This window comes from Kwoniella pini, chromosome 5, assembly GCF_000512605.2.
Source record: "Kwoniella pini CBS 10737 chromosome 5, complete sequence".
Lineage (NCBI taxonomy): Eukaryota > Fungi > Basidiomycota > Tremellomycetes > Tremellales > Cryptococcaceae > Kwoniella > Kwoniella pini.
This window is the reverse complement of record NC_091720.1, coordinates 1,018,397-1,044,898: the sequence shown is the minus strand read 5'-3', so window position 1 is coordinate 1,044,898 and position 26,502 is coordinate 1,018,397. Positions and strand designations below refer to the sequence as shown.

The 26,502-nt window shown below is 39.1% G+C and overlaps 10 protein-coding genes across 10 annotated transcripts; 6 read left to right on the top strand and 4 right to left on the bottom strand.

Moving 5' to 3' along the window:
• Positions 1 to 90: 90 nt before the first annotated feature.
• I206_104164 (uncharacterized protein) lies at positions 91 to 3,537 on the top strand (the record flags this gene model as incomplete). The annotated part of the gene is made up of 6 exons (XM_019155998.1): positions 91 to 118; positions 193 to 333; positions 388 to 487; positions 542 to 662; positions 728 to 3,392; positions 3,458 to 3,537. 6 exons carry the CDS (start codon positions 91 to 93, stop codon positions 3,535 to 3,537), a joined length of 3,135 nt encoding a protein of 1,044 aa, XP_019010956.1.
• Positions 3,538 to 3,904: 367 nt separating this feature from the next.
• I206_104163 (uncharacterized protein) lies at positions 3,905 to 5,771 on the top strand (the record flags this gene model as incomplete). Its single annotated transcript, XM_019155999.2, has 5 exons — positions 3,905 to 4,691; positions 4,799 to 4,930; positions 5,041 to 5,511; positions 5,577 to 5,599; positions 5,667 to 5,771. The coding sequence occupies 5 exons, from the start codon at positions 3,905 to 3,907 to the stop codon at positions 5,769 to 5,771; spliced, it is 1,518 nt and encodes a 505-aa protein (XP_019010957.2).
• A 938-nt stretch (positions 5,772 to 6,709) lies between these two features.
• On the bottom strand, positions 6,710 to 8,806 carry I206_104162 (uncharacterized protein; the record flags this gene model as incomplete). The annotated part of the gene is made up of 9 exons (XM_019156000.1): positions 6,710 to 6,765; positions 6,826 to 7,003; positions 7,069 to 7,212; positions 7,265 to 7,381; positions 7,438 to 7,632; positions 7,679 to 8,047; positions 8,107 to 8,327; positions 8,382 to 8,520; positions 8,609 to 8,806. 9 exons carry the CDS (start codon positions 8,804 to 8,806, stop codon positions 6,710 to 6,712), a joined length of 1,617 nt encoding a protein of 538 aa, XP_019010958.1.
• A 472-nt stretch (positions 8,807 to 9,278) lies between these two features.
• On the top strand, positions 9,279 to 11,560 carry I206_104161 (uncharacterized protein; the record flags this gene model as incomplete). Its single annotated transcript, XM_070202911.1, has 14 exons — positions 9,279 to 9,367; positions 9,449 to 9,466; positions 9,535 to 9,697; positions 9,768 to 9,968; positions 10,029 to 10,146; positions 10,202 to 10,357; positions 10,420 to 10,592; positions 10,648 to 10,663; positions 10,725 to 10,766; positions 10,818 to 11,005; positions 11,129 to 11,204; positions 11,263 to 11,343; positions 11,403 to 11,449; positions 11,504 to 11,560. The coding sequence occupies 14 exons, from the start codon at positions 9,279 to 9,281 to the stop codon at positions 11,558 to 11,560; spliced, it is 1,425 nt and encodes a 474-aa protein (XP_070059012.1).
• A 154-nt stretch (positions 11,561 to 11,714) lies between these two features.
• On the bottom strand, positions 11,715 to 13,292 carry I206_104160 (uncharacterized protein; the record flags this gene model as incomplete). Its single annotated transcript, XM_019156002.1, has 3 exons — positions 11,715 to 12,708; positions 12,784 to 12,917; positions 12,993 to 13,292. 3 exons carry the CDS (start codon positions 13,290 to 13,292, stop codon positions 11,715 to 11,717), a joined length of 1,428 nt encoding a protein of 475 aa, XP_019010960.1.
• A 529-nt stretch (positions 13,293 to 13,821) lies between these two features.
• I206_104159 (uncharacterized protein) lies at positions 13,822 to 17,939 on the top strand (the record flags this gene model as incomplete). Its single annotated transcript, XM_019156003.1, has 4 exons — positions 13,822 to 16,484; positions 16,548 to 16,965; positions 17,024 to 17,454; positions 17,513 to 17,939. 4 exons carry the CDS (start codon positions 13,822 to 13,824, stop codon positions 17,937 to 17,939), a joined length of 3,939 nt encoding a protein of 1,312 aa, XP_019010961.1.
• A 347-nt stretch (positions 17,940 to 18,286) lies between these two features.
• On the top strand, positions 18,287 to 19,809 carry I206_104158 (uncharacterized protein; the record flags this gene model as incomplete). The annotated part of the gene is made up of 3 exons (XM_019156004.1): positions 18,287 to 18,781; positions 18,855 to 18,881; positions 18,943 to 19,809. The coding sequence occupies 3 exons, from the start codon at positions 18,287 to 18,289 to the stop codon at positions 19,807 to 19,809; spliced, it is 1,389 nt and encodes a 462-aa protein (XP_019010962.1).
• Positions 19,810 to 20,080: 271 nt separating this feature from the next.
• I206_104157 (uncharacterized protein) lies at positions 20,081 to 22,141 on the bottom strand (the record flags this gene model as incomplete). Its single annotated transcript, XM_019156005.2, has 7 exons — positions 20,081 to 20,132; positions 20,195 to 20,535; positions 20,618 to 21,154; positions 21,229 to 21,597; positions 21,657 to 21,745; positions 21,808 to 21,921; positions 21,988 to 22,141. The coding sequence occupies 7 exons, from the start codon at positions 22,139 to 22,141 to the stop codon at positions 20,081 to 20,083; spliced, it is 1,656 nt and encodes a 551-aa protein (XP_019010963.2).
• Positions 22,142 to 22,684: 543 nt separating this feature from the next.
• I206_104156 (uncharacterized protein) lies at positions 22,685 to 24,860 on the top strand (the record flags this gene model as incomplete). Its single annotated transcript, XM_019156006.1, has 8 exons — positions 22,685 to 22,929; positions 23,006 to 23,045; positions 23,109 to 23,263; positions 23,317 to 23,635; positions 23,701 to 24,017; positions 24,077 to 24,142; positions 24,208 to 24,709; positions 24,774 to 24,860. The coding sequence occupies 8 exons, from the start codon at positions 22,685 to 22,687 to the stop codon at positions 24,858 to 24,860; spliced, it is 1,731 nt and encodes a 576-aa protein (XP_019010964.1).
• Positions 24,861 to 25,186: 326 nt separating this feature from the next.
• I206_104155 (uncharacterized protein) lies at positions 25,187 to 26,287 on the bottom strand (the record flags this gene model as incomplete). The annotated part of the gene is made up of 5 exons (XM_019156007.1): positions 25,187 to 25,403; positions 25,480 to 25,644; positions 25,723 to 25,817; positions 25,901 to 26,185; positions 26,249 to 26,287. 5 exons carry the CDS (start codon positions 26,285 to 26,287, stop codon positions 25,187 to 25,189), a joined length of 801 nt encoding a protein of 266 aa, XP_019010965.1.
• Between the last annotated feature and the right edge of the window lie 215 nt (positions 26,288 to 26,502).

Sequence of the window (26,502 nt, the reverse complement as noted above, 5' to 3'; positions counted from 1 at the left end):
ATGATATTCCCATTAAATCAATCACAAGCCTTCCAATAATTCATCAATCCTATACAACCGCTGAAATATCAACGCATACTAGGATCAAATATGGACGCTAATGCTATTCAGATTGCGGGTATGTCTAGTACCCACTGCGGAATTATATTACGCCGTTAACGATATGTATTAATGCTCTTTTTGAAATTGCAGTTCGTTGTCGACCATGGCATCCAACAAAAGAATTACCCTTCATAAGTCAGCCTTCCAACCAGCCTTACTTCTATGGAGATGGCAATATGGGTGCTACTTCGACCAAACCTGTTGCTCCTGGCGCATTACGGAATGTAGTCGGTATGTATTAGCTGAGAGATTTACCTAGAGCAAACAACTGATCTATTATTGCAGAGGTCATCGATAGTAGGGAATTGGATTTTGATAAGCCTCAAGATCCGAATGAAGCGAAAAGAGGGGCACCTATGGTAGGAAGAAGGTATAAGAATAGAAAGTGAGCTTAAATATCTTGCTGTACTAAGAAGAATCTTGCTGATTGGAGAAATAGGTATGTATTCGACCAAGTATTCAGTATGGAAGCGGGCCAAGAGGTGGTTTTCGAAAGGACAGCAAAGCCATTGTTGCCTGGTGTGTTGGATGGTTACAACGCTACTGTTTTTGCCTATGGTGTAAGTCAGATTGCATCTCCTATCTAGTGACGATTGGATTGCTTGCAGAGCTGACAATGAAACAGGCTACTGGATGTGGTAAAACCCATACAATATCGGGTACAGAGGAACAACCAGGAATAATAGTCAGAACGATGAAGGAGCTTTTCGATTTAGTAGAGGATACCAAGTTGCAATACGATACTTACTTCCAAATGTCGATGGTGGAAATATATAACGAAACCATCCGAGATTTATTGAGCGACGATTATCCAGCATGTCCCCCTGGAGGACTGAAATTACTAGAGAATGAGAAGGAAAGGGTCAAGGTAGCAAATGTTACCAACAAGACTCCAACATCAGTAGAAGAAGTGATGGCTTTAGTCATGTTAGGAAATGATAGACGAAGTACCTCTTTCACAGCTCGTAATTCGACTTCTTCAAGATCTCATTTAGTGCTACAGATCAATGTCGTAAGGAATGAACGCGGATCGGATGTAGACGTAGCTAAATCTACCGTTACTCAATGTTCTACATCTGCAACACTTTCAATTATCGATTTAGCAGGAAGTGAAAAAGCTAGCGTGAACAGAGGTCAAAGGATGAAAGAAGGTGCAAATATCAATAAATCCCTCCTAGCCCTTTCTGGATGTATATCAGCATTATGTACACCCCCAAACAGGGGTGTGCGTCAACATGTGCCCTACAGAGACTCAAAACTCACTCGATTACTCAAATTCTCCCTCGGCGGAAATTGTCGAACAGTCATGATCAATTGTATATCGCCCAGTTCTAAAGATATAGAGGAAACGAATAACACACTGTTATGGGCGGACAAGGCTAAAAAGGTCTCGACAAAAGTTTCTAGGAATACTGCCGGAGTGGAATTGCGGACAGCTCAGTGGATACAGAAGATCGTCATACTGGAAGCTACTATAAAATCATTAGAATCGCAATTAGCAGCAGGACATACTGCTTCGTCTGGCATGCAGCAACGAAGATTGAATAAGGCACGAGTAGATGCTAAAGACGAAATGAGCAGAGTTCAAAAGGAATTAGATGAACTCTTACCTGTAATACTGGAAGGCAGTGAGATGGAAGCTTTATGGAATGCTTCTATACTTCAAGTCGAAGCTTTGGATACTCGCCTGGCGGACATCGATATTGAAATTCAATCTGGTCGTTCATCGGAAGATGCGTTGAAAGAGAAGACCCATATCAGAAATCTCATCCAACAGCAAGATTCGTCGTATAGATTCAACAGTGAGATTCAAAGCGGGATCCAGAATAAATCACTCAAGAACATCACACTGAGCAATATGCTTAAAAAGGCTGAAGAAAGAGGATTTGATGATGATCTAAAGGAAGCGAAATATGAACATCAATTGGAGATCATGAAACACCAACTACATATCACTAAGAGTGTTTCAGCAGCAAAGGAACGTGGATTAAGGGACTATATTGCTCAACAAGCTGATCAGGCAACTAAATCCGCTTCGTTGTTGTCAAGATTCACAATTCTGCTTCAAAACGAGATCTCGACGCTCACGTCTGAATCAGATGTCGACTTGGTCCTGAAACGATTGAAGTCGCTGATGGGTACTGTCGATTCTAGTGTAGCTACTTTGTTTGGAGATGCTTCGGCAGATGTCCCCTCTTTAGCTTCCTCAGCTAGATTACCAGTCTCCCTTGCTGCGCCTTCACCACGTCGACCGTCTGCCAGACAATCAATAGCTGCTTCGCCAAAAAGATTCATCAAAAAAGTTTCACCTAAAAAACATGTACCACTTCGACCCAGTCTATTCGGCAGCACAAGTTTAAATGCGGACAAGGAGAAAAAAGGCTTGAGATGGAGGGATGAAGTTGGAGAAGGAAAGATTGACGATCGGTCAATCGCACCTGATTGTCCGGTGTTCTCAAGTCCTTCGACCAACAATGAGATGTCGATAGGAAATATTTCAACCGCCACTGACTCCTCATCGTCAGAATGGGAAGATGTGAAAGCAAGAACAAAGCTCCCACTCCCGACTTCGTCTAAACCACTTTCACCTGTCATACCGGTCTCCCTTAGACCATTGAATACCCATAGCTCCATGTCCGCTTCCGCATCATCATCTACACTACCAGCAATACCGCCACCGGTGGAAGAGGTTCCAGCATGGAAACAGATGCGAATGGCTCGTTCTTTGAACTCTTTCCAACCTATCACAACTATCTCAGAAGAGTCACCGACCAAATCACCAATTGGATTGGGTAAACCATCAGGAGCTGGAGCGATGGGACCACCTGCCAGACCAGGACCATTGGGCGAATTACAAAATAATCCTTCTGCCGTAGGACCTAGACCATCAAGCTCGATGAGTCATTCAACCTCAATGTCAAACCTACTTCGACCAACAGCTGCATCAGCTGCAAAAGCTTCGGCTGGAAACGGAAATACTTCGTCCACCTCCATTTTCGCTAACGTTAAAATCCCATTGAATTCTTTCTCAAACGGTTCTCCAACAGGTATACCTGGACCTACACAAAGTTTACCTTCGAGGAGAGTATCTTTAATAGGACCTGCTAGGCATGATAGACCGAAACAACGGTTGTCAATGTTACCACCTTCTTTATCATCTCACGCTTCGTCCGACGCTTCTTTCTCAGGTATAATGAAAGGATTACCGATTCCGAGTAGCGGAGGAGGAAATACAAGTGTACTAAGCGGTGGTGCGAGACGGGTTGGAGGACCTCGTAATTCGATTATGAGTGAGTGAACACTGTTTCAGTTCGAATGCTTGAGATTGAAAAGCTGATATGTGAATGAAATTTAGCCTCTTCTACATCTGGATTACCAAGAGGTCCTAGGCCTAGTATAACGCCTAATGAAGGCTCAAAGCCAGTATGGCGATAGTTTTTATACGTATTTATCATATCAGGACATTTATATCGGTTTTGTTTCTCTTTATTGTGCATAATTGAATGTGCCTCTCTTGCATGTTAGTTCTCGTAGCAGATTACCTACAATGTATATATATATATATATAGATATGATTTGCATAAATTTCATTTTCATTTTCAAGATTATCAGCTCAAACCTTTGTTATCGAGCAGATCCTCCACAGACTTTCTAGGGAGATTCAGGGTTTTCTATCGATCGGAATAACGTTATCTACAAACGTCATTTTGTATTTTCGTCTGTTAAAATCGACATGCATGAAATAAAATGATAAGTTAGCTATCAAATGTATCGTGAAATAAATACGGGGGTTTGATTAATTATGCTTAGAGCATTGAATTTACTTGGACAATGCAAATACGAATATCTTAGATTTGATACTTTTCCTTCAAATGTAGATGAACAGGAAAATATATTTCAACCACAAACGTCAAGTAAGATTAAATCATCAATAGATTTTTCAAGTTTTTCAAATTCATCTTCATTATTAGAAGAATTTTCAGATTCGAGTTCATCTTCTTCAAATTCAAAAAGTATAAAATCATATGATTTTAAAAGAAATAATATCGAAAATTTCATAAATATATCACCTTATTTCAGAAAAATTAATGATAATATGAAAACAAGAAATCAAATTCAAAATGAAAGAAAAACATTAAATAAAGATGAAGAAATAAATTTAATTAATCATTCACCTAAAATTCCTACTTCAATAATTGTAAATGATAAATTGGAATTGAAAAAAGAGAAAAAGAAAAGGAAAGTTGAAAAAGAAGTTTGTAATGAAAATCAAAATAAACTACCTACATTAGAAAATTTATCAAAATCTAAGAAAAGAAAAAGGAAAGAAGTTGAAGTTTTGATTGAAATTCCAATAAAAAGAAAAATTAAAACAAATATAAAAGATAATATTGAAAAAACTTTTAAAAATGATGAAGATGAAGAAAAAGTTAAAAAAAAAGTTAAAAGAAAAAAGAAGAAAGAAGTAAAAATTAATTTAATTGAAGATTATGATTTATTAAATAGTAAAAAAAAAGAAGAAAAAGAAATAATTGGAAAATCTGAAAAAGGAATAATAGAGAATATTGGAAAAATTCATTTAATACAAGGTGAGTTTTTTTTTTTTTTAATCTAACAATTATTTCGAAGAATATCAATTCCATGAATTTTACTAAAATTTGAAATGCTAATTATTCATTTTTTTTTAATTCAAAAGAAAAACTTCGATTTGATCCTTGGAAATTACTTATTGCAACTTGTTTATTAAATAAAACTTCAGGTCGTGCTGCTTTACCAATTTTAGAAATTTTATTAAAAAAATATCCAACTCCTAAAGATTTATCTGAAGGTGAGCAAAAGTTGTTTTTTTTTTTTTTTGGTTTTGGGAGGGTGGGAGGGTTTTATAATAATAAAATGAAAAGCTCATTCTTTTGATTTATGGTTCATACATCCAAATAGCATCAATAACAGATTTATCAAATTTATTATATCCTTTAGGTTTATTTAATCAAAGATCTTCAACTTTAATTAAATTTTCAAGTCAATATTTAAATTATAATTGGCCTTTATATAATCCTTTTTATAACAATTCAAATTCTAATTCTAACTCTATAAATCAACCTTTATTAACTCGAAATATAAAAAGAATTAATAATGATAAACCAATACCTGAAAATTTAGATGTAAAGATTTTTTATGGATCAGGAATTTATGCTTCTGATAGTTTTAGAATTTTTTCAAATTTAAATTTAGGTAAAGGAGCACCTGAAAATGAAATTAAATGGTTAAAAAAAGGTGAAAGATCTAAAAAAAGGATGAAAAATGATTGGAATGGAAGTATTGATGAATTAGGTGAATATATGTCTGATGAAGATGAATTACAACAACTACAACAAGAAGAAGAAGAATGGAGAAAAGTCATACCTCTTGGTTAGTGCTTATTATAACATAAATTACGTTTGAAACTGACGGGTTATTTGATATGAATTTAATAGATAAAGAATTAAGGAGATATCTTGTAAGTTTTTCAACAAAGTTTAGATGAGTAGTTGAAGCCTAATGAAACCAATTCACCACAATGCTAGATTTGGAGATGGGGTATAGAAGGAATAATATACGATATACATACTGGACCTCGAATTGTTAGAGAAAGAGATAAGAAAAGGTTAAAATACTTGTTAAAGGATTAGGCTAGCTAAGTGGAAAAACAAGGAGAATCGGAATCAGATCAAATCAATGATATTGTCTGTCAATTTTGTTGATTACTTATTGTGCTTTGGGAATGCTGGGATTTATGATAATCGGAGGGAGACGGTAGGTATGCCAAATAGATGAACATACACACATACATTAAACATAATAATAAAGCTCTTTACAATGTTCACGATTAATGATGATCACGATGACAATTTTATGTAATGATAAATTAGACGGATCAGGTTCTATGACAGAGTTAAAGAGATATGGATAAAATGATGAACTCGACAAAAATCACTTGACACATGAAGGTGATTAGATCCAGAAAGAGTGAGAGAAATCGAATAAATGAGAATGAGAATGAATACAGGTGGGAGGTTTGAAGATAGATATCTTTGCAACTCATTTTGACACATTACAATACGATGGAAACCTTCACTTCTTCGATTGATATCTCTCAACGTTTTCAAGAGCTCCATCTTCGAAGATTCAATTTGCAAAAGTCTTCATTCAGAATTCTTTTTGATAAGATCCTCTAAGGGCATTTGGTGATTGTAGATGAACATCTTCTAGAAGACGTATCCATAACGTTTGTTTAAAAAGCGATGATAATTATGCTAATGCTTTTGATAACATTTGTATCTGAGGGATTTCGACTATTTTCAAGCTGCACTTGGAGCAGTTCCGAAACATTTCTCGAACATTTTCAAAAGCTTATTGAGCACTATTTGGTCCTCTTGATCTGCTGGGCCTGGATAATGTATATTGACTTCGTATATGTGTGAATGGGGAGGATTTCGGTTCATGGTTTGTGCTAATAAGGCGATGGCTCCTATATCATTGAATGTGGTCAAAGGTGGGGTGGTTGATGGTGGTCATGGGTGAGTATTGTTATAAGTACGGTGGAGTTAGTAAGTTGGGTAAGTAATAATCAATCAGTAAGTGGTCTTCTTTGAAGATGGAAGTTAGTCTGACCTGATGCAATATCTGCCATGAGTGGTTGTCAGCTAAATCCTCGGTAAGGACCCAAGCTTGAAAGTGACTTACGAAACAGGTCCCAATACGCTGGGCTATTCTGCCCGCTCAATTTACTCAATATACTCATCAAAGCGTAAAATGGCCCATGTCTTGACTTAACGAATCTGGCAGCTGCGATTGGAGGACCAAGAGCTAAATGACATAGATTGAGAAGACAATGAAGCTCTTGTGTCGATTGTGGTCGAAGCTAAATCCATGCAACTATTCAGTATGTTCTTCTGTTCCCCTTTTTTAAATAATTGTACCACTTACTTCACTTATCAATTCAGCTTCAGAGACTATTGTGATTGGGACAGGTCTTTTTTTGCCTCCGGTACCAGGACCACCAGGCATGTACGAATTTTGGCGACTTTGCAAGATCTTCTTAGCTGCCTCAAGGGAGGCGGTTTCGATATACTACATCAAACTCAACAAGGATGACAAAACTGAGTTCGATTGACTGACTTACCAAATAATCTTTTGTCCGCCCATCAAACCTATCGAGAGGTATATGAATTGCTTGATGTACTTCAGTCGACAAAGTGTTTGGCGGAAGAAAGTTTTCAACGATATCGGGGGTCATATCCTACAAATTGTGGAACTCAGCTTTCACCAGCATCCGATATCGTTCAAGAAGCTGACCCAAGCTATGTTATCAATTCTCATGACTACCGGAACGACCTCTTCGCTCGCTGGTGATCTTCCATCTTGATAAGGCATGCGTTTGATACGCTCGAAAGTGATAAGGCCACCGGCGCATGCGACACATTGAGAATGGGTCCTGGCGGGAGAAACAGCTGAGAGGGTCGATGAGAAACACACGGAGCAGGTGACATGCTATAAAACTATGTAAGCTGTGCATTTCACACAAGAAATAGCTTACACCGCAAGGAATCATCTTATTGGCTTTCTTCAGTTCCACGCACTTGCCGCAGGCGCTACATTGTAATCCCTTCTCAGCCCTGTCTTGGGAGCCTGACCCGATTGTCACCTCCTCGGGCTCGGGAAATGAAACTGTGGTATCGATTTCGGGTGACCAATTCTGTCTTGAACAGGATAGATCGAAGATCCTTCCGGGAGCACTTCGACTGGATGGAGATGCCGGCATTGGAGGATTATCTCTTGTAGGACTGTTGGGGGCTGATGCCGGTATCGTTGGAAGACATGGCGACCTGCTGACTCTTCGGACCCTCGCTTGTGGAGGGGTGGGAGGTGGAGTAGCTAGCTGTATAGGCTGGTGAAAGAGAGATGCCTGTACTTGTAAGTCAGCCAAATGCTTTCACCAGGAAGGTTGGAGGATGAGTAACTCACTAGCTGCTGAGGGGTGAGCACCATCCTTGGAGCAGCTTGAGATGTTTTTGGTGTGATAATTATAGTACTGATATCATCATCGCTAGACCAACTTTCCTCCGAAAAGGAAGGGTGATTTCCCATTGAACCATACTCTGCGTATGCAGCTTCAGGATCCGCAAAATCGATCCAATCAATTGGCTCTGTATTGATCGGTGAGGGAGTCACACCTCTTTCTGAAGCTGACGATATTGGTAGAGCCATGCGGACTGATTTTACGGGCGAGGCTGACTTACAGCGCTTGCTGTTTGGACTGGTCGAATTTGTTGCAGCGTTAGAGCTGGCTGAGGATGAGAAAACCTCTAATCTTTGATAAGGATGATCATCTCCGGTCTTTATGATCCAAGTGGGGACCCTTTTACGTTTAGCTCTGACCTGATTAGACAACAGTCAGGTCAGCACGCTTGATTCTGTCATCACAACTGACCGCGACAAGTCAGGAGAAAGGTGAATGCTCACGGACCTCTGTCCTCTTTGCAGAATCCAGTATGGGCAGCCCATGCTGCTCCTGCGTCTCGAATGAAGTCACCAAAGACGAGCTAGGTGGCTCATACGGATACTTCAATAAGAGTTGATTGACATCGATACCATAAGGAGGACGGAAGACGATGGTCTGCCCTCTACACTTAATAGGTGTAGGGGAAGAAGGTGGGGCATTCATCTTACCATTAAAGGGATGTGGAAACACGGTGATGAGAGTATACTCAGCAATTAAGCAAGTAAGGGAAGTCTAGCTACTGAGCCGCTTGAGACGAACGATAGATCTTGAAAGGGATTTAGAACAAATGAGAAGGAGAGAAGAGAAGAGAAACAACGAGAGGATGCAGTATTTATGTACAAACGGAGGCAATTTCGAAGTGGACGTTGAGTGTGGAGGTCAAAGTTAGTCACCACGTGGTATTTCCCTTTGTACCACATGAAACACTTTCTGATCGGTTAACTCCGCCCAAGTTAATCTTATTCCACCGGGTACTCAATGTAATGCCCACCGATACACCATACACCATACACCATACATATTTTGTCAACCACTTACATATCGTTCATTTGTTTTGTTATTGATAAACCATCTATATCTTACCCTTCAACTGCCTTGACCAATATCGTAAAGAAACAGTCAGAACGAACTCAACATGGCAGCCGATCCTCAATTCTTGAAATACGTTGACGAGCACCAAGATGACTATATCAAACGATTATCTGACGCTGTAGCTATCGCTTCGTAAGTCTCATGTCCATGTGCTGTTGAGCTACTCAATGCTTAGATGTGATTGATCGGGCTAACCTCTGATTGTCTGCATAGAGTATCAGGTAATTTAGCGTGAGTCACAGCTAGTAATGCATGTCATGTCATCATGAGCTCCAGCTGACAGAATTTTCCCTTCCCAGCTACGTCAAAGATGTCGAAGCGATGGGAGAATACCTCGTCCAGCAGCTTACTGCACTCGGTGCAACGGTAGAGAAAAGACCTATAGGTACTCATACTTTGGAAGGCAAAGAAGTCGACCTACCTCCAGTCATCATTGGTCAAGTAGGCAACGACCCAAAAAAGGTGAATTTTCTCGCAGGGTCTGTATTCGTTCCTTTGACGAGAGCTGATGGCGTGATTCGTTTCTTGGTAGAAAACGTTATTGGTGTATGGTCATTATGACGTTCAACCTGCCTTAAAGGAGGACGGATGGCTATATCCACCTTTCGAACTCACTCCTGATCCCAAAGGTTCAGGTAAACTATATGGAAGAGGTTCGACAGATGATAAAGGTCCAGTACTTGGTTGGATCAATGTTCTTGAGGCCCACAAAAACCTCGGCATCGAACTTCCCGTAAGTTTGTCCCGCTGCCAGTGTGTGTGGAAACTTAGTTGACCCTATGGGCTTTTATAGGTCAACTTGAAAATGTGTTTCGAAGGTATGGAGGAAAACGGGTCGGTTAACCTTGATAAATTCATTGAATCGGAGAAAGATAAATTCTTCTCTGGGGTAGATTGCATGTGTATTTCAGGTGAGCTCAATTCATCGCTCATGCGTCTATGGTATAAGTTGACGAAATCGATCAGACAACTATTGGCTTGACACTAAAACACCTTGTCTCACTTACGGATTGAGAGGTATCAATTATTACGAGATCAAGATTAATGGTCCTGACAGAGATTTGCATTCTGGTGTATTTGGTGGTACCGTACACGAACCCATGACTGATCTCATCACTCTGAGTCAGCTTATCCGCTTTTGATTTTTGTACAAGAGTCAAGCTGACCATTCGCATGTTTTACAGTGTCGAAGCTCGTCACTGGTGATGGTCAAATCTTGATTCCAGGTGTGAAGGAGATGATTGCTCCGCTTACCGACGATGAAAGAGCCAAATTTGAAGCCATTCACTTCGCTATGAAGGATATTCACGATGCTGTTGGTGGGGACGTCACTATCTACAATGATGGTGTTAAGACTGTAAGTCAGCTGAATGCAGATTGTAGCTGCAAATTGAGCTGACAGCTATAATCAGCTTATGGGACGAATGAGTACGTCAATTGGTAACATGTGTTCGGACCGGCCAGTGAGCTGATATACGACGACTTTCAGGAAACCCAAGTTTGTCATTACACGGTATCGAAGGCGCTTTCTGTTAGTCAGCAATTCTCTTCATGATCATGTTTTACGCTAACGGGCGAACAGCTGCACCCGGCTCCAAGACCGTAATCCCTTGCCAAGTCAAGGGTAAATTCTCAATCCGACTTGTTCCCAACCTCACAGTCGCTGGAGTTACTGAGAAGGTCGTAGAGTATGTCAAAGCAGAGTTCGCTAAACTTGGCTCGAAGAATAAGTTGGATGTTTACTTGACTCACGGTGGTGAACCTTGGCTTGTAAGTCCTCCCTGGATTGATACAGTAAAATGGAAGGCTGATCGATAGATGTATAGGCCGATCCCAACGTTAGCTTCTTCGCGCTTTGATTTTCGTGAGCCATTGCTGATAAGTCTTTTCTAGCACTACTCCTACAGAGCTGCTCACAAGGCTACCGAGGCGGTCTATGGACAGACTCCAGATTATACCCGAGAAGGAGGTGAGCATCGGTGCAACCCAATCGATGAGCGGCAATCGCTGATTGTGGTCGTGCATAGGTTCTATCCCGGTCACTCTAGACTTTGCTAATATTCTGGGTCTCAATGTACTCCTTCTACCTGTTGGACGAGGTGACGACGGTCAGTTGATGATCTTTGCGAATAATCGTCATAGTCAGCTGATACAAGGTTCGATGCAGGTGCTCACTCGACCAACGAGAAGATTGACACAAGCAATTATATCAATGTGAGTTGGACGCCAACGTGAAAGTGCAAGAGCTAATGACTGTACACCTTGCAGGGTACCAAATTACTCGGTTCATACATGTATGAACTTGCTGCTATTGCCAAAGATTAGATGAATCATTCAATGAAGATAATGAGGATAATATTTAGTCGAGGGATGTCAGGGCGTTTGGGCAATTTTCGAAACAAAAGCACAGCACTTTGTATATAATGCATACAACTATATTACATAGGCCAAGGTATAGTGATAAAACCGAAAGATGAGATCATCCAAATCCAGCTAGATCCAGTGCTGAGATATACTGAGAAGTAGGTTCATTCCCTTCATCATCATCATCTTCTTCTTCTTCTTCATCGTCATCTTCTTCTTCTTCTTCATCATCATCATCTTCATAATATTCATCATCTTCATCATTATATTCACCTACATAATCTTGTATTGAGTTCTCTCCTTCTTCTGTTGAAATACTTTCTGAAGTATATTGATCTGATGAAGAATTAAAAGTAGGTTCACGTGAAAGTTTAAGTGGTGAAGATTGATTTGATTGTTGATTTGTACTTATACTTGTACTTGTATTTGTAATTGATTTTGAATTTTGACTTTGTTGAACTTGAACTTGACTTTTAGAATTTTTTTCTTTTTCAGTAATAGAATTAAAAGAAACTGTTCTTCCTAATTTATTTTCATTTTCTTTTAAATTTAAATCTAATTGATCCTTTGTATCTTCTTTATTTTCAATATTGTAATTATTATTATCGTTATCGTTACTTAAAATCTGAGATATGCTTGATGATCCATGATCTTCATTTCCTATTCCTGATTGTTGTATTTTATCTCTACGTGAATTAACTCTTGATAATCCTTGATTAGGAGATAAAGTAGGAGAAGAAATAACAGTTGAAGTCATACTTATTCCACCTATTTGATTACTTTGTCCAATTGATTGATTTTGAGATTGAGATTGAGTTTGAGGTTGAGGTTGAGGTTGAGGTTGAGGTTGAGGTTGAGGGAAGATGATTTTCATATTTGGATGTTTGCGAACAATTAATGGATGAGGAAAAGGTAATGAACCGTTAATGTTATTCGAATTAGTTGGGGCTTTATCTCTAGATTTAGAAGAAGATGCAACTGGATTAGAAGGTATTGGTGGCCACAACCAATTTGTGTAATTAGATATAGTTAATGATTCGGATGAAGAATGAGAAAGATATGAATTTATGAATGGTATAAAAGGAAGATCCTCGTGTTCTGGTTCGAAACTACATTCGAGCCGAAGAGTTATAAATTAATTAGTCTTTCTTTCATCAAATTATCAAAAATGGGAAAATACCAACCGGCAAATTTCATTTATTATACAATCCATATTCCAACCTTGTAATTTTCTTAAACAAGCTACTATCAAGGTAGTATGTGATATACCATCTTTATCCGCTATATAAATTGGATATAATTTTGGATCAAGTATAATCTATTTGAATTTAATTCTACTCAACTTGTATCTCTTCTTCTTCTTCTTCAAAATATTTGAGAAAATATAACTCACCTTTAAGACATCTGAAACTTCATTTTTACCCATACCTAATTTTTCTTCACCCAATTCTTCAGCTTTAATCCACTTCACATCTACTTTATGTCGTTTTGACCATCTTATAAAATCATCTTCTTCCTTTAGTGCTTTTTTACGTAGAACAATTACCGTTTTTAGATTCAATCTTTTTATGAATGATTTATTTCTGGTAGTAGGTATTGATCCCCTATACAACGTTTCATTTCGCACATCGTTGTTGTTACCAGTTGTAATTGAAGACGCAACTATGGAAAAATGATATGGTGGAGTAAGCATTGGTCATATCATCCCTCTTCATATATTCTCTTGAATAAGGATGAATAGGTTAGGTGTTTGCTAACAATTCTCTCTTAATGATAGTGTTTATGGTATTGGGATGATGGCTTATTGACGGTGAATGAAGCAGTCTTGAACGGAATGGGATCAAATATCTCATTATAGAGTATCGTCATACTCCTTTTTACGTTTTTACGTTGTCCTTTTTTCCCATTTCGAACAAGGTTTAACCGACAAAAATGAATACATTGTTGACAATTTCCTTTACATACTACTTTATGCATCTATTCTGGCAAACCGCTTTACTTGGTTATTTCTTGTCGATTACATTATCCTTGTACTACTGTCAAACACTTTGACTTGACGACTTCTTATAGACCAGTCCAAAATACCCATTACCCTTTGTATCAATAACATTACCCTTAAACTGCCATTATAATTTCGGTAACTGGTCTAAAACTCGTAAACAAACTTTCAACTATCGAGGCTTTCTGATCAATATACCAACGTTAAAAGCTCATCTGGCAGAATGCCAAAACCAACATTCCTGCAAGCTGTATTGAAGAAGCCGACGAGGTCATATGCAGATCCATACCATTCCTCACCATGGGATGATCAAGATCAGCAAGACAGTACCGAACAGTACGGGGGAAATTCATACTACTCATCTAGTCGATACAATGATCATACTAGCAACGGTGCGGGTCCAAGTAAGCCTCGTCGAGCAGGATCAACAGTGTCTAGCTCAGTAATGAGTGATATTGTTCCATCATCTTCAGCACATTCTCTTAGTAGTAGATTCCCTAAACCAGCTAGAAGGGTAGTTAGCAATATCACCTTACGAGATGGTCAAATCATACAAGCCAATTCTTCAGCCATCCCGAAATCATCTTCTTCCGGTATCGGCGGATCCTCATCGACAAGTCGCAAGAATACTATTAAAGGGACTAGAGCAGCATATAATGGTGAAGAAGGATTGACTAGAGATGGAACAGTCAAGAAGAAGAAGAGAAAACCGAAATCAGAACTTAACAATCTAGATGATGACTCGATAATATCGTCTCCAACTTCGAATGAGTCATTGGTGAGGCCGCCTCCTATGCATTCTCGGTATAGCGAGACATCTTCTTCAGCGCCTTCATCTCCTATACCTCCCTTGTCCCCATCAACATCCACTCAACAAATACCGACAATACCCATAGGGCGGAATGTCGAACAAACCATATCGCGTCCAACCCAGAAATCGCTGTCGCCATTGCCACTTCTTACCCCTCCCAGCTCGGAGATGTCTACTCCCAATTCTTCCGCCAATCGAATTCAAACTATGGCCTCAAACAAAACAATACCAGAAATACCGAGAAAGGCGACTTTAGTACCCCCTAAAGTCGTTATAAAGGTAGAATCAGATGACGAAGAAGAGGAAGATGTCTTCTACACACCAAGGTCTTCTGTAATGGACCTTCAACTCCCCTCTCCTGTCGAGTCTGAGCCTCTGCAAACGCCCCAGCCCATGCAGCAGCATCCAATGCCCCCGACCTTGAATTTCCTGCCTCCAACTCCGGCACCTATGAATGAGACTTCTGTTTCGCCATTTCACTCTGAGCCTTCATCTACTACAAGCTCATTACATCCTGATCGACCGTTTGTCCCTCATTTTCCGCCTAGCTCAATCGGCCTGTCTGATCAAAACACTGCACCCGTCCCAGAAACAGTCATACCATTCCAACAGCGCGAAGACGACGATGCGCATAGTGCGTATGGACAAGTCGGATCGGATGAAGAAGAATTTTCAGAACGACAAGGTCGGCAGAGTAAATCTCGTCAAGCAAGCGGGACATTCGATAGATCGAGAAGTGGATTATGGTCAAACCATTCTTCAGTCATCGGACGTCCCTCCTCTTCCTCAATCGATGGACATAGGGCATCTTCACGACATTCTTCGTCAAGACAGATCTCTCGAAATTCATCCGATGAATTACAGTTCCACCGCCACCGAAGAGCAAGCGTTCCCGCTTCCGAAGCTTCTTTTGTCTCTATACCCAACAAGCCAGAAGCTAGTATGAGAGGATCAATTAGTGGCTATGGGAAAGGTGGATGGGCAGCTGCAAATTCAATGTCAGGCCGTTCGAGACCTTCTTCCCCCGTTATGTTTATGCCAACTTCAGGAGATGGTTTCGCGGATTTTCACGTACCTCCTCCACCACGTCAATCAAAATTCACCCCTTTGCCTTCAGCAAGTCTTTCACCCACGTTTGATAAGATCACTGATGGGGTTAGACTGGGCGGATCCAGTATAAAAGGAAGTCAGAATGAGTATCCGTCAGAAAGAAAGTACGGAGAAGGTTTGAGACCACCAAGTCGAGGTGATTCCTCTCCTAGTGAATATTCGCAGTTTTCAGATGGCTTAGAAGGATTAGAACAACCGAGTCGGTCGTACCTCAAAAAAGACACGAGTGAAGCCAGTCACAGTACACCTCCTTCCGAAGATGACTCAAGGGCAATGGACACACGATGGACCCCCGAACAGTCTAATAGAATGCCTGCACCTGGAACTTTAGCCTTCCCTGTTGCTAGAGTCGGCTCAAATAGTATTGATAACTACTCAGTATCAAGACCACCGTCAAGAGCTGCATCGTATACAACCTCTGCAGACAGGCCTATGTCACCTCAGATGGATTATCGACCACCATCTAGAGCCGCATCTCGAACGACTGAAAGACCAATGTCACCTTCTTCAGATTATAGACCGGATCCCGTCATGCTTAATCGGCCAATTTCAGTCATGTCAAACTCCAATTCTCCAATGACTTTTAATTCACCCTCCTTCCTCAATCCAGACATTTTAACGATTTTACCTGAGATGACACACGAAGATTCAGACAAATTATACAGATCCACCGCTTCGGAATCTGGGAAAGGTCGTAGAACTTCAGTGCAAGACTGGGGATCTTACAATCCGTCTAAGAGATCTAGTATATTCCGAGCGAGAAGTGAGGTTGGACATGATCATGAGGAAGATGAAGGGGACGCTCCTGTACCGCCCCCGCGAAGAAGTAAATCGGTCATGGGCTTCAGGAATCTTTCTCACGCAAACGAATACCACGATGAAAAGCAATGGCAAGGTAGTACTTATGGTGATGGAGTTCTTATGGAATCTAACGGTCGAGCACCCGACAGTGTAGGAGGTTATACGTGAGTAATCTTACAAGGGGAGTTTCTACAAGGGAATATCAGCTAAATATGGTATGATTATAGCAACTTGATACTTCCGTCTGGGGCGTATAAACCTATGAATCCAGCGAAATCAGCCTCAGCCATCGATTCCCGTATTTTAGGTATGCCTCATGGTACTATGGCTTCAATAGTCCTATCAACCACGTTCTCTCGACATTCCTCCACCCCAGCACATCTTCGTGATCAGCTGCCTCCCCTGGTCGATTTCAGCTCCCACTTGAAACCCCCAACAAAGGTCAACGACCATCAGCTTCTCATCCAAGTGTATGCTGTAGCCATAGATCAGTATGACGTCAGAGCGTTAGATGAGAAAGCGAGATACGAAGTAGGAAAATACGTCCCGGGAAGAAGCTTTGTGGGAAGGGCCCTTGTCGTAGGTGTGGATGAGAAAGAAGTCGTCAGAGGGGATATAATCATTGGGATCAACGATATTCGCAAGGTGAGTTGAAGATGTATAAGCATTACTTGGGCGAAGCTGAATCATGCTGTTTTGCCAGAGCGGAGCACTATCAGAGTATATGATAATTGATCGTCGAAGGATATCAAGAGCTCCCTTTCCTACTCAACTGACTCTCGAGCAGTTATCTCTATTACCTCTTCAAGGTATATCAGCTGCTAGAGCAGTTCGAACTCATCTTGTTCGTAATTCGAGGGCACTTATCATCAACGCACATACCTCCGTTGGTGCTTTGGTATGTCAAGAGATGTCCCGTTCCGGAGTAAATGTCACTGCTGTCATCACTGGTGGAGAAAACTCACATGAGAATCACAAACTTTGTATAGAGAATGGTGCGAAAGGTGTACTTACTGGAAGTCCAGCTGCAGTTATGCTTAATCTCGAAGAAAGTGCTTGGGATTTCGTATTTGACAGTATAGGTGGTATTAGGGTGGCAGAAGCTGCTAAGAGATTATTGAAGGATGGTGGGAAGTAAGTAATGGCTCCAGACTTGAAGTGTAGTAAATAGTGCTGATCTATTTAAGAATAGGTACATTACAACAGTCAAATTTGACACAAATTCATCATCATCATCTTCACCAAATGAACCTAAATCAAATTCAAGACCATCAGGATTGAAATCTTTAAAAGCTGCATTTGGATCATCAAAATCAAATAGAAAAGATTCAAAATATATCAATATAGAATATTTGAATGAAATTGGTATAGGTGAACCTGAAGTCGATTCTTCAGGTATGGATTTTAGAGATATAATGGAAGAACCTTGTATGGCAATTTTTAAACCACATTTACCTGAATTTATAATTCCTAAACATAATTCAATCAATTATGATTCTTCTTCAACCTTTGGATCAGGTCAAGATGAAAGATTAAAAACAATTGTTAATTTTGAGAAAGGTCATGAGATTTTTAAAAGGGATTGGGAAGGTGTTAGAGTCATTAGAGTTATAAATTGATTTGATCTAATCTTGGATGGAATATGTTATGATTTGATATAATGTATTATATGTAGATACTTTATATTGATATGCTCCTAATATAAAGTGAACAAGTGCAACAGATTTGATATTTGAATGTACGGAAAGACATCATTACTAGAACAGAGTGAATTTGAATCCGATGAAAAATCATTCGCGTTTGAGCGCGCACCTTAGAGAAGTTACAAGCATTTTATTAAGTAATCGAGGTAAATTGTTTACTTTCTCTTTCACATTAATCCTCGTTCTGTACATACTGCATTCTTGATCTCGATGTACGAGTGACCAGCCTTGGGGTCAACACTTCAAGGGACATATCCTTAAAAATGGATATGTCAAACTCCTTAAATGGAGTCGGACAATCAAGCGAGTCATTTGTTCAACCTACTTTGTTTTCATCAGAATCAGTGACTCTCATACAAATGAAGAATAAACCTAAAAGCGATCATCGATTTCATACTCATTCACGTACTACATCAATTGCAATACCTTCAAATGAATCAGATCATCTATATGTAAATCTTAAACGACCTTATCCTTTAATATTATTATCTATAATAGATTCGATTTTTACTTTCAAACATTTAAACGAAATATCACGTCGATTAATTTTTTTCCCTTTCATTCGAATTACAATCCTAATTTGGATAACTTTGAATTCGCAATGGAGATTGAAGAAAAGTCATATACTATTTGTGGTTGGATTAAGTTTGGTCAATTCAATTTGGGAAGTATGTACTCTGATCTTAATGCGTTCAACGCGCCAAGATAACGAGAGTGACAAAGGGAGTGTACCTAGAACGAGTAAATTCTTGGTCATTGTGAGTGGTCAAAAATTACTAAACTATTTATTATGAGACATAAGTGTTGAGCTAAATAGGTAATTGAAATTAGACAAGTCTACTTTCCATACTAGAATATGTGAGCGGTCCTTCATCGCAATTTTATAATATTCTATAAGCTAATGACTAATCTTACTTAGTTATTATTTTTGATACTTCTTCGAATCTCTCCCAACTCACCTACGAATTCCACTTTACCGAAAACATACAATACTTCTTCTATTCGATTACCCACTTCAAGTGCAGCTCATACACCGTCTTCAATTCGTTTCAAAGATTCAAATACACCTTCGTCAGTGAGATTCGCTACGTATCATCAACATCGTAGAAATGTTTCAAGAGGTACTTTACGTTCTGTTCAAAGTGCTCATTACGATAATGAATCTACAACACACGTGAGAAATGAAGAAGATGATGTATTTACTTCTGGAGCAGAAACGAGTTTCGGTCAATTGGAAAGAAGGAGTATCGATAGGCTTGGCAGGGATATTATTGATGGATATACAGATAACGAATACGAAGGGCTTGAAAATGAGATTCATGATAGTCATGAGTTATATCATTACGATTACGATTCACAAGATGATGAACCACAAAATGAGAACATATATGATGAGTCTGAAAATCATGAATTCGATGATGTTATCAATCACAGGTACATAGATGAAGAAAATGGTCAATCAGAATATGAAGAAGAAGAGGAAGATTCATCTTCTGTATCTTCATCATCAATCATTGATCTTCCACTACCGCAATCACCTTCTTTAATTCCTATACCGATTACTTTACCCCGTTCAACCAGTCTTAATTTGAATGCCTTGAACATAAGTCGAGTAAGTGATCAATTAGGAAGTTCACCAATTGTTGGACCTATTATACGTAAGACGAAAAGTTCAAAATTACTTAGAAGTAGTTGGACAAATTCGACTAATTGGCTGAACAATAATAGCAATAGAGGGGAAGATCGAGATCATCTGGTAGAAGACAATTATGGGACTTTTGAATAAGGTATCTTGTATGTATCAAACTTGAGATTCAAGGCAACTCAGTATATTGTATTAATAACGGAATAATTGAAATGGAACCCTGTATCCTTTGCATACAAATTTTATTAAGAAGTAACATATGAAACAGCTAAATTTTAAAGATCTCCAATACTATCAAAGCATTCTCCTGGGACAACTTATTTGTATACCTTAAATTCTGAACAACTCTATATCTTTTGCTTCAGCTTCCTGTCAAACTCCCTTCATACACCCCACAATATGCTCTATTTGTCTAAAACATCCTATCAAAAGCTCTACCGATAGCCGTCGTAGGTACTTTATGGCTATATCAAATGGAGGATCAGTGGAATTTCATATAGATTATATAGATGATAAATGAACTTACGCTGCTCTATATTCATCATCGAGAGCATCGAATTCCGGTACGAATGATTTGAAATCCATTTCATCAGTTTTGATAATTTTGGTTTTATGCCATAATTTCCAACCGAAATAAGCGACAAATACAAATCCAATTCCAAAGTAACATGTTAAGAAATTTTGAACATCCCATCCTCCATGTACGAAGACTGTCCAACCTTGAGTTAAAACTATTAGTGTAAGCATAACTAAACAAAACCAACTATATGGTATTGTATATTTTGTTGTCCATGGTAAATCATGTCTTGAAATTCCTTGTGCTTTTAATCCTGCTCTAAATCGAAGTGTTGTAATCGTCATAGCGACCTGAAGATATTCAATGTAAGATATTAGTATCGTTTTTAAAAAAAAAAGGAATCGCAAAAAGAGATTGAAAAAAATCACTTACATAATTTAAAAGTTGAGCTACACTACTTAAATTGATGAACCATCCAAAAACAGTAGCAGCGTTGGTACTGACTTGCATATAACACAAGCAGAAAATAGCAAGAACCACCAATAATGCGTAGATTGGTACACCATGTTTAGTAGTTCTAGCGAAAATTTTAGGGGCTTGTCCACGAACAGCCAAAGAGTGAACAACTCGACTTCCAACAAATGCGAAACCGTTTGCACATGATAGAGCTGAGGTTATAACCATTGCGTTGAAAACATCTGGAAGTACTTTGATACCGACTCTCTTCATTCCAACAACGTACGCTGAAGCATCTGCTCCAACTCCTGACTTGATTGCTTTGGCAAGGAGAGGATCATTGTAAGGTACTAAAACACCACAAGCCAAAATTCCAAAGAAGAAGAATAAGGTTAATCGGAAAAGTACACCTTTAACTGCTTTTGGGATATTTCGTCTTGGCCAAACGGTTTCACCGGCACACATTGAAACGAATTCAGGTCCACCAACAGAGTAAGCGGCGATTTTGAATACCTGAAATCGGATCAACAATGCATACTTCAGCTCAAATTCTTTGTTCAGATAATGAAAAGGACTGAATCACTTACATTCCAGAAACCGAGGAATCGACCAAGAGCACCTTGCTTGTAATAAGATGCCCAAGGTCCAGGATCTTTCCAATATCTAAAACCAATTCTATCATGTTGAGGATTACCTCCAAGCATAACGATAAATGCCATAAGAATAAGCATTACAATCAAAATAATCTTTAAACTTGCGAAATAAAACTCGGATTCTCCGTAAAATTTGACATGGAATGCGTTAAGGCAGAAAATTATGACAATTGACATCGTGATCCAAGCTGCAGGTGTGACGTCTGGTAGCCAATAACCGAAAAGACCAGCAACACCGACAATGTCGGCACAACCAAACATGGTACCAGCGTAAAAGTAATTCCAACCGACAGCGAAAGAAGCCTGATGAGAAAACAATCAGAAGCTGACACCTCTCTTTGACATGCTTGGGATTTACATACAGCAGGATCAACATAATCTCCTGCCCAACTTATGAAACCTCCTGGGACGGGTTTGAAAGATCCCATCTCACCAGCACCAAGACACACTCCTAAAAACACATCATCAGTATCAAAATACTCCAAAGGTAATCGCGCATACGGCAGAACTTACCCCAGCATATAGCACAGAAGATGAGATAGGCAAGAAGTGATCCCAATGGTCCGGCTGCAATCAGACTTCGACCACATCCCAAGAAAAGACCAGTACCAATAGTAGAACCGATACCTGAAGGGTTTAATTAGCAAATTCCAATACTAAATTGGGTCATGATCCACATTCTGGATGACTCACCAATGAGTTGGATATGTTTGAGTGTTAAACCTCGTACAGTCGAGCTCGTTTGAGCCGGTCTATCGGTTTCTTGAGAGGCATCAATGATAGCAATATCTGGATAGACACCTTTGGCATCTTCGACGGAACCAGCAGCAGAAGCGTTCTTCTCCATGTTTAGGTTGATATTGTAGGTAAGAAGAAGAAGAGTGATGAAGAAGAGAAAAGGGAAAATCTAGAATGCGAGTGAAACATCTAGACTCTTTATATGTATTAGATCTTCTTAAGTCAAGTAGAGAAGTATATATTTGATGGGCGAAAATGATAAGAGACCCACTTATCTTTTATCCATATTTCTCTGCTTTTCCGCCCTAATTCCTTTTCAGTGGAATGACTTAAAGAAGGCTCAGGGTCCACGCGCAGACGGGGATCTGATTTAGAGTCTGTACGCCGATTCCGATGTTCCGGTTAATTGCCGATACCGGATTTAGAATTCATTTCTGTGAACCGTCTTTCACATGCAGTCCGTTCCAATAAGTCTATCTCGATGAGATAGAAGAAGGCTTTTGAGTCCACCATCGGATTAGCCGTTGAAAGAATCATTATAAGGTAGAAAATTCATAGAAACGACACATAAGTCATTGACCAGATATAGAATCAAGATCATATCTTCCCTACTCAATACTGGAGGTGTATAGCGCACGATAACAATTCAACAATGTCACCGATAGCTATAAATGAAGCTGTTCAAGAAGAACTTCGAGCTACTCCCAAAGCACCTCTGAAGCAGGAGATGAAAGATGAAAATGAATCAACAAGACCGAAAGTCTGCCCTACAGTGGATGAACCTTTCTCCGAGAGAAATGCCGATGGTTCATACAAAGTACTGAACCAGCCTCTGGGTATGAGGAGGAAATTAAGAGTAGTATGTGTTGGAGCCGGCGCAAGTGGTATCAATATGGCGTGAGCTCTTAACAAAGTACAACGTCAAGGCATCTGCGAGTCGAAAGAATCTCGCTAATCTGCAAACTGCTCTCAGATATAAAATTCAATCCCATATGAAAGATGTTGATTTTGTAGTGAGTACAATAGCCTCGTGGGTTATAGGCGGATTTTCAGCTGATGGTACGATTTGCTCTCAGACTTACGACAAGAATCGTGATGTTGGTGGGACTTGGTTGGAAAATACTTATCCTGGTGTAGCTTGTGATACCAATAGTCATGGGTATGCTTTCACTTATCATCTCAAAGCAGATTGGACTGCAGTTTTCTCGCCAGGAGCCGAGATAGAGGAATAGTAAGTTCAAAACCTTGTTGTTCTGATTGACCTGCTAAGGCTTGTACATACAGTATGCGAGACGTCGTACGATCATATGGATTAGCTAAATATATAAAATTGAATCATCAAGTTCTTGGCGCACAATGGGATGCGGAAACTGCTAAATGGCATGTAAGGGTACGAGAGGGAGATGATCCTTCCACGGAATTTACGGATATATGCGATATTTTCATAAACGCTTCAGGTTTACTCAATCATTGGAAAATGCCAAATATACCTGGATTGAAAACTTTTAAAGGTCCCGTAATTCATACTGCTGCTTGGCCTGAAGATCTGGATTTGAAAGGAAAGAAGGTTGCTTTGATAGGTATAGGATCAAGTGCTATTCAGGTCAGTGCAAACGCATGTAAATCATTTTTCAATTGAATGGGATTCTGACATAGCAATTTCCACAGGTATTACCTCAAATTCAACCTTTGGTTAAATCATGTTCGATCTTTATCAGATCACCAACTTGGATCGCACCCCCTCGAGAGGGAGAATTACTATCACCTGAACAAATCAAGCATTATCTAGATCATCCAGAAGAGCATCTGGAATATTGTCGAGACTTAGAATCCTTGGCGAATAAACGATTCGGATATATAACTCGAGGTAGTGAAGATCAGAAAAACTTATATCAGGCTTGGAGTAAATCCATGGAGGATGGCTTGAAGAGTCGTCCAGAGTATTATGATAAATTACATCCTTCCTTTGGTGTCGGCTGTAGGAGGTGAGCTCATTTCAGATTTGAGTGACAAAGTCTCATATCTTGTTAACGACCGCTATTAGACCAACTCCTGGGCCTGGGTTTTTAGAAGCACTAACGCAAGACAACGTTGAAGCTGTGTTTTCGGGGTAAGTAATTCTTTAGGATTTCAAATATCGTGTTACAGAACTGATGATGCTTGATTCTATTTTAGGGTCGACCACATCGATGAAAATGGATTAACGACTTCAGATGGAGATCAGCGTGAATTCGACATAGTAATCTGTGCAACAGGATTTGACGTATCATTCAAACCTAGGTTTCCAGTCATAGGTAAAAATCAAATAAATTTACAAGAACAATGGTCAAATTCGCCTAGAGCATATTTATCAATTTTCGCAACTAATTTTCCAAATTATTTTACAATGTTAGGACCTGGATCACCTTCTGCACAAGGTTCAATCATAGTTTCAATTGAAAGAATTTCAGATTATATCATAAAATTCTTGAATAGGTTTCAACATGAAACTATTAAAACTTTTGAAGTTCAACAAAATGCTTTAGATGAATTAACAGAACATATGCAAGAGCAACTTAAATTAACTGTTTGGACTGATAATTGTTCATCGTGGTTTAAAAATGGGGATGCAAATGGTCCAGTTATTGCTCTTCATCCAGGTGGAAGATTACACTTTTTCAGTCTTTTGATGGATCCTGTGAGTTAAGGTCTTTTTCGCCTACCTAAGAATGAAACTCGCTGATGCTGATCATCATTTACAGAGATACGAGGATTTCAATTATACATACTGGAATAAGAACAGGTTTGCATATTGGGGTAATGGGTATACTCTCAGAGAGGTGGAGTAAGTCATATCACTTTGCTATACCTTTAAATGATAATTGCTGACCAGTTTGTGCCCTTCTTGCAGGGGCAGGAACGATACTTGGTACCTACAGTATGGTGACGGTCTAGATCTTTTCGAATTTTAATCATACAATTCGCAGAAACAGCTCAACTAGATAGATTATTGTGGAAAAATCTTCATCAATATCATAGAATGCATATGTACGATATATAATTGATTATCCGAGAGCTTCAGGTCTGATTAAAGCCACCATTTGAGTCAGTAGAACGTTGATCCCTCGCCCTGCACTTTTGCTTGATGGATCATGCATGTTGTTATACCTGATCATTATAAAGTCAAGAAACCCCCATCTACTTCCCAAATAGCACCGTTAACATAACTTGCTCCTTCAGAGCATAAAAATACAATGACATCTGCAATTTCTTCCGGTATACCGGGTCGACCTTGAGGCGTTTTTTCAGGTTGAGTTGATTTTTTGAGTACTTCAATATTTTGGGGTGAAAGGGTAATAGGAGTTTCAATATATCCAGGTGCAATTCCATTACTATCAAATTATTTATAAGGGACTTCATCTATTTTTCCCTCACTGATTCATATCTGGATAAACTAATATAACTTACCATCTTATACCTTGTTCAGCGTAATCCAATGCACAAGTTTTCGTTAATCCTACTATAGCATGTTTCGAAGTTACGTACGCTGCATTTCTTTTTGCAGCTACGAATGAGTTAATAGAGCATACATTTACTATTGATCCTCTTTGTGCTCTACATTTATCTTTCGATCTAAAAAAAAAATCAAGCATCAATGTAAATAATCAATCATGTTTCTCAACTTTAAGTGGAATAAGAAAATTGACTCACTTGCAAGTTAGATAATTTTGTTTTTCCATTTGTGCCAATTCTTCTCTCATACAATAAAATACTCCATTCTGATTAACATTAATAACTCTATTCCACTTCAATTGATTATACACCCACATCATCAGCTCTTTTAAACGAGAATCAAAGAATATCATTATATAATTTACTTTTCACTCACATCTTCAGTTTTATATTCTCCAACTTTTGATTTATTAGTTATACCAGCAGAATTTACCGCATAATCAATTCTACCAAATTTTTCAACTGCTTTTTTGATAACTTCTTTAATAGCTATTTCATCCGTTACATCACATTGTAATGTCAATAAATCAATTTTCACTCCTTCTTCTTGATCATTAATAAGTTTTTGACTAAATGTATCGAGATTATCTTGATTTATATCTACCAATACTAACGATTTCACTCCTTTTGATATGAATGCTTGAGCTGTTGCTGCTCCTATCTATCTTTCTTTATCAGCCTACAGAGTCTTACTTTATCATACCAAAAATAGTTGAAAGCTTACTCCGGACGCTCCCCCCGTTATGAAAGCTACGCCTTCCATAATTAGATTGTTATTCTAGACGTAGTAGGAGTAGGATGCGTTTTTCGTTCTTGACTACGATGAATCACGCACAGCTATTGATGAAGACTATATCATTGACTTATCGCATAATATCAAGTAGGTTAGTCTATCTGCAAACATCCATGACCGGCACGTCACGTAATCCCTGGACGAGTTGTAGGCCGAGTCGAATGAAGAAACGGCTCTCAATACGG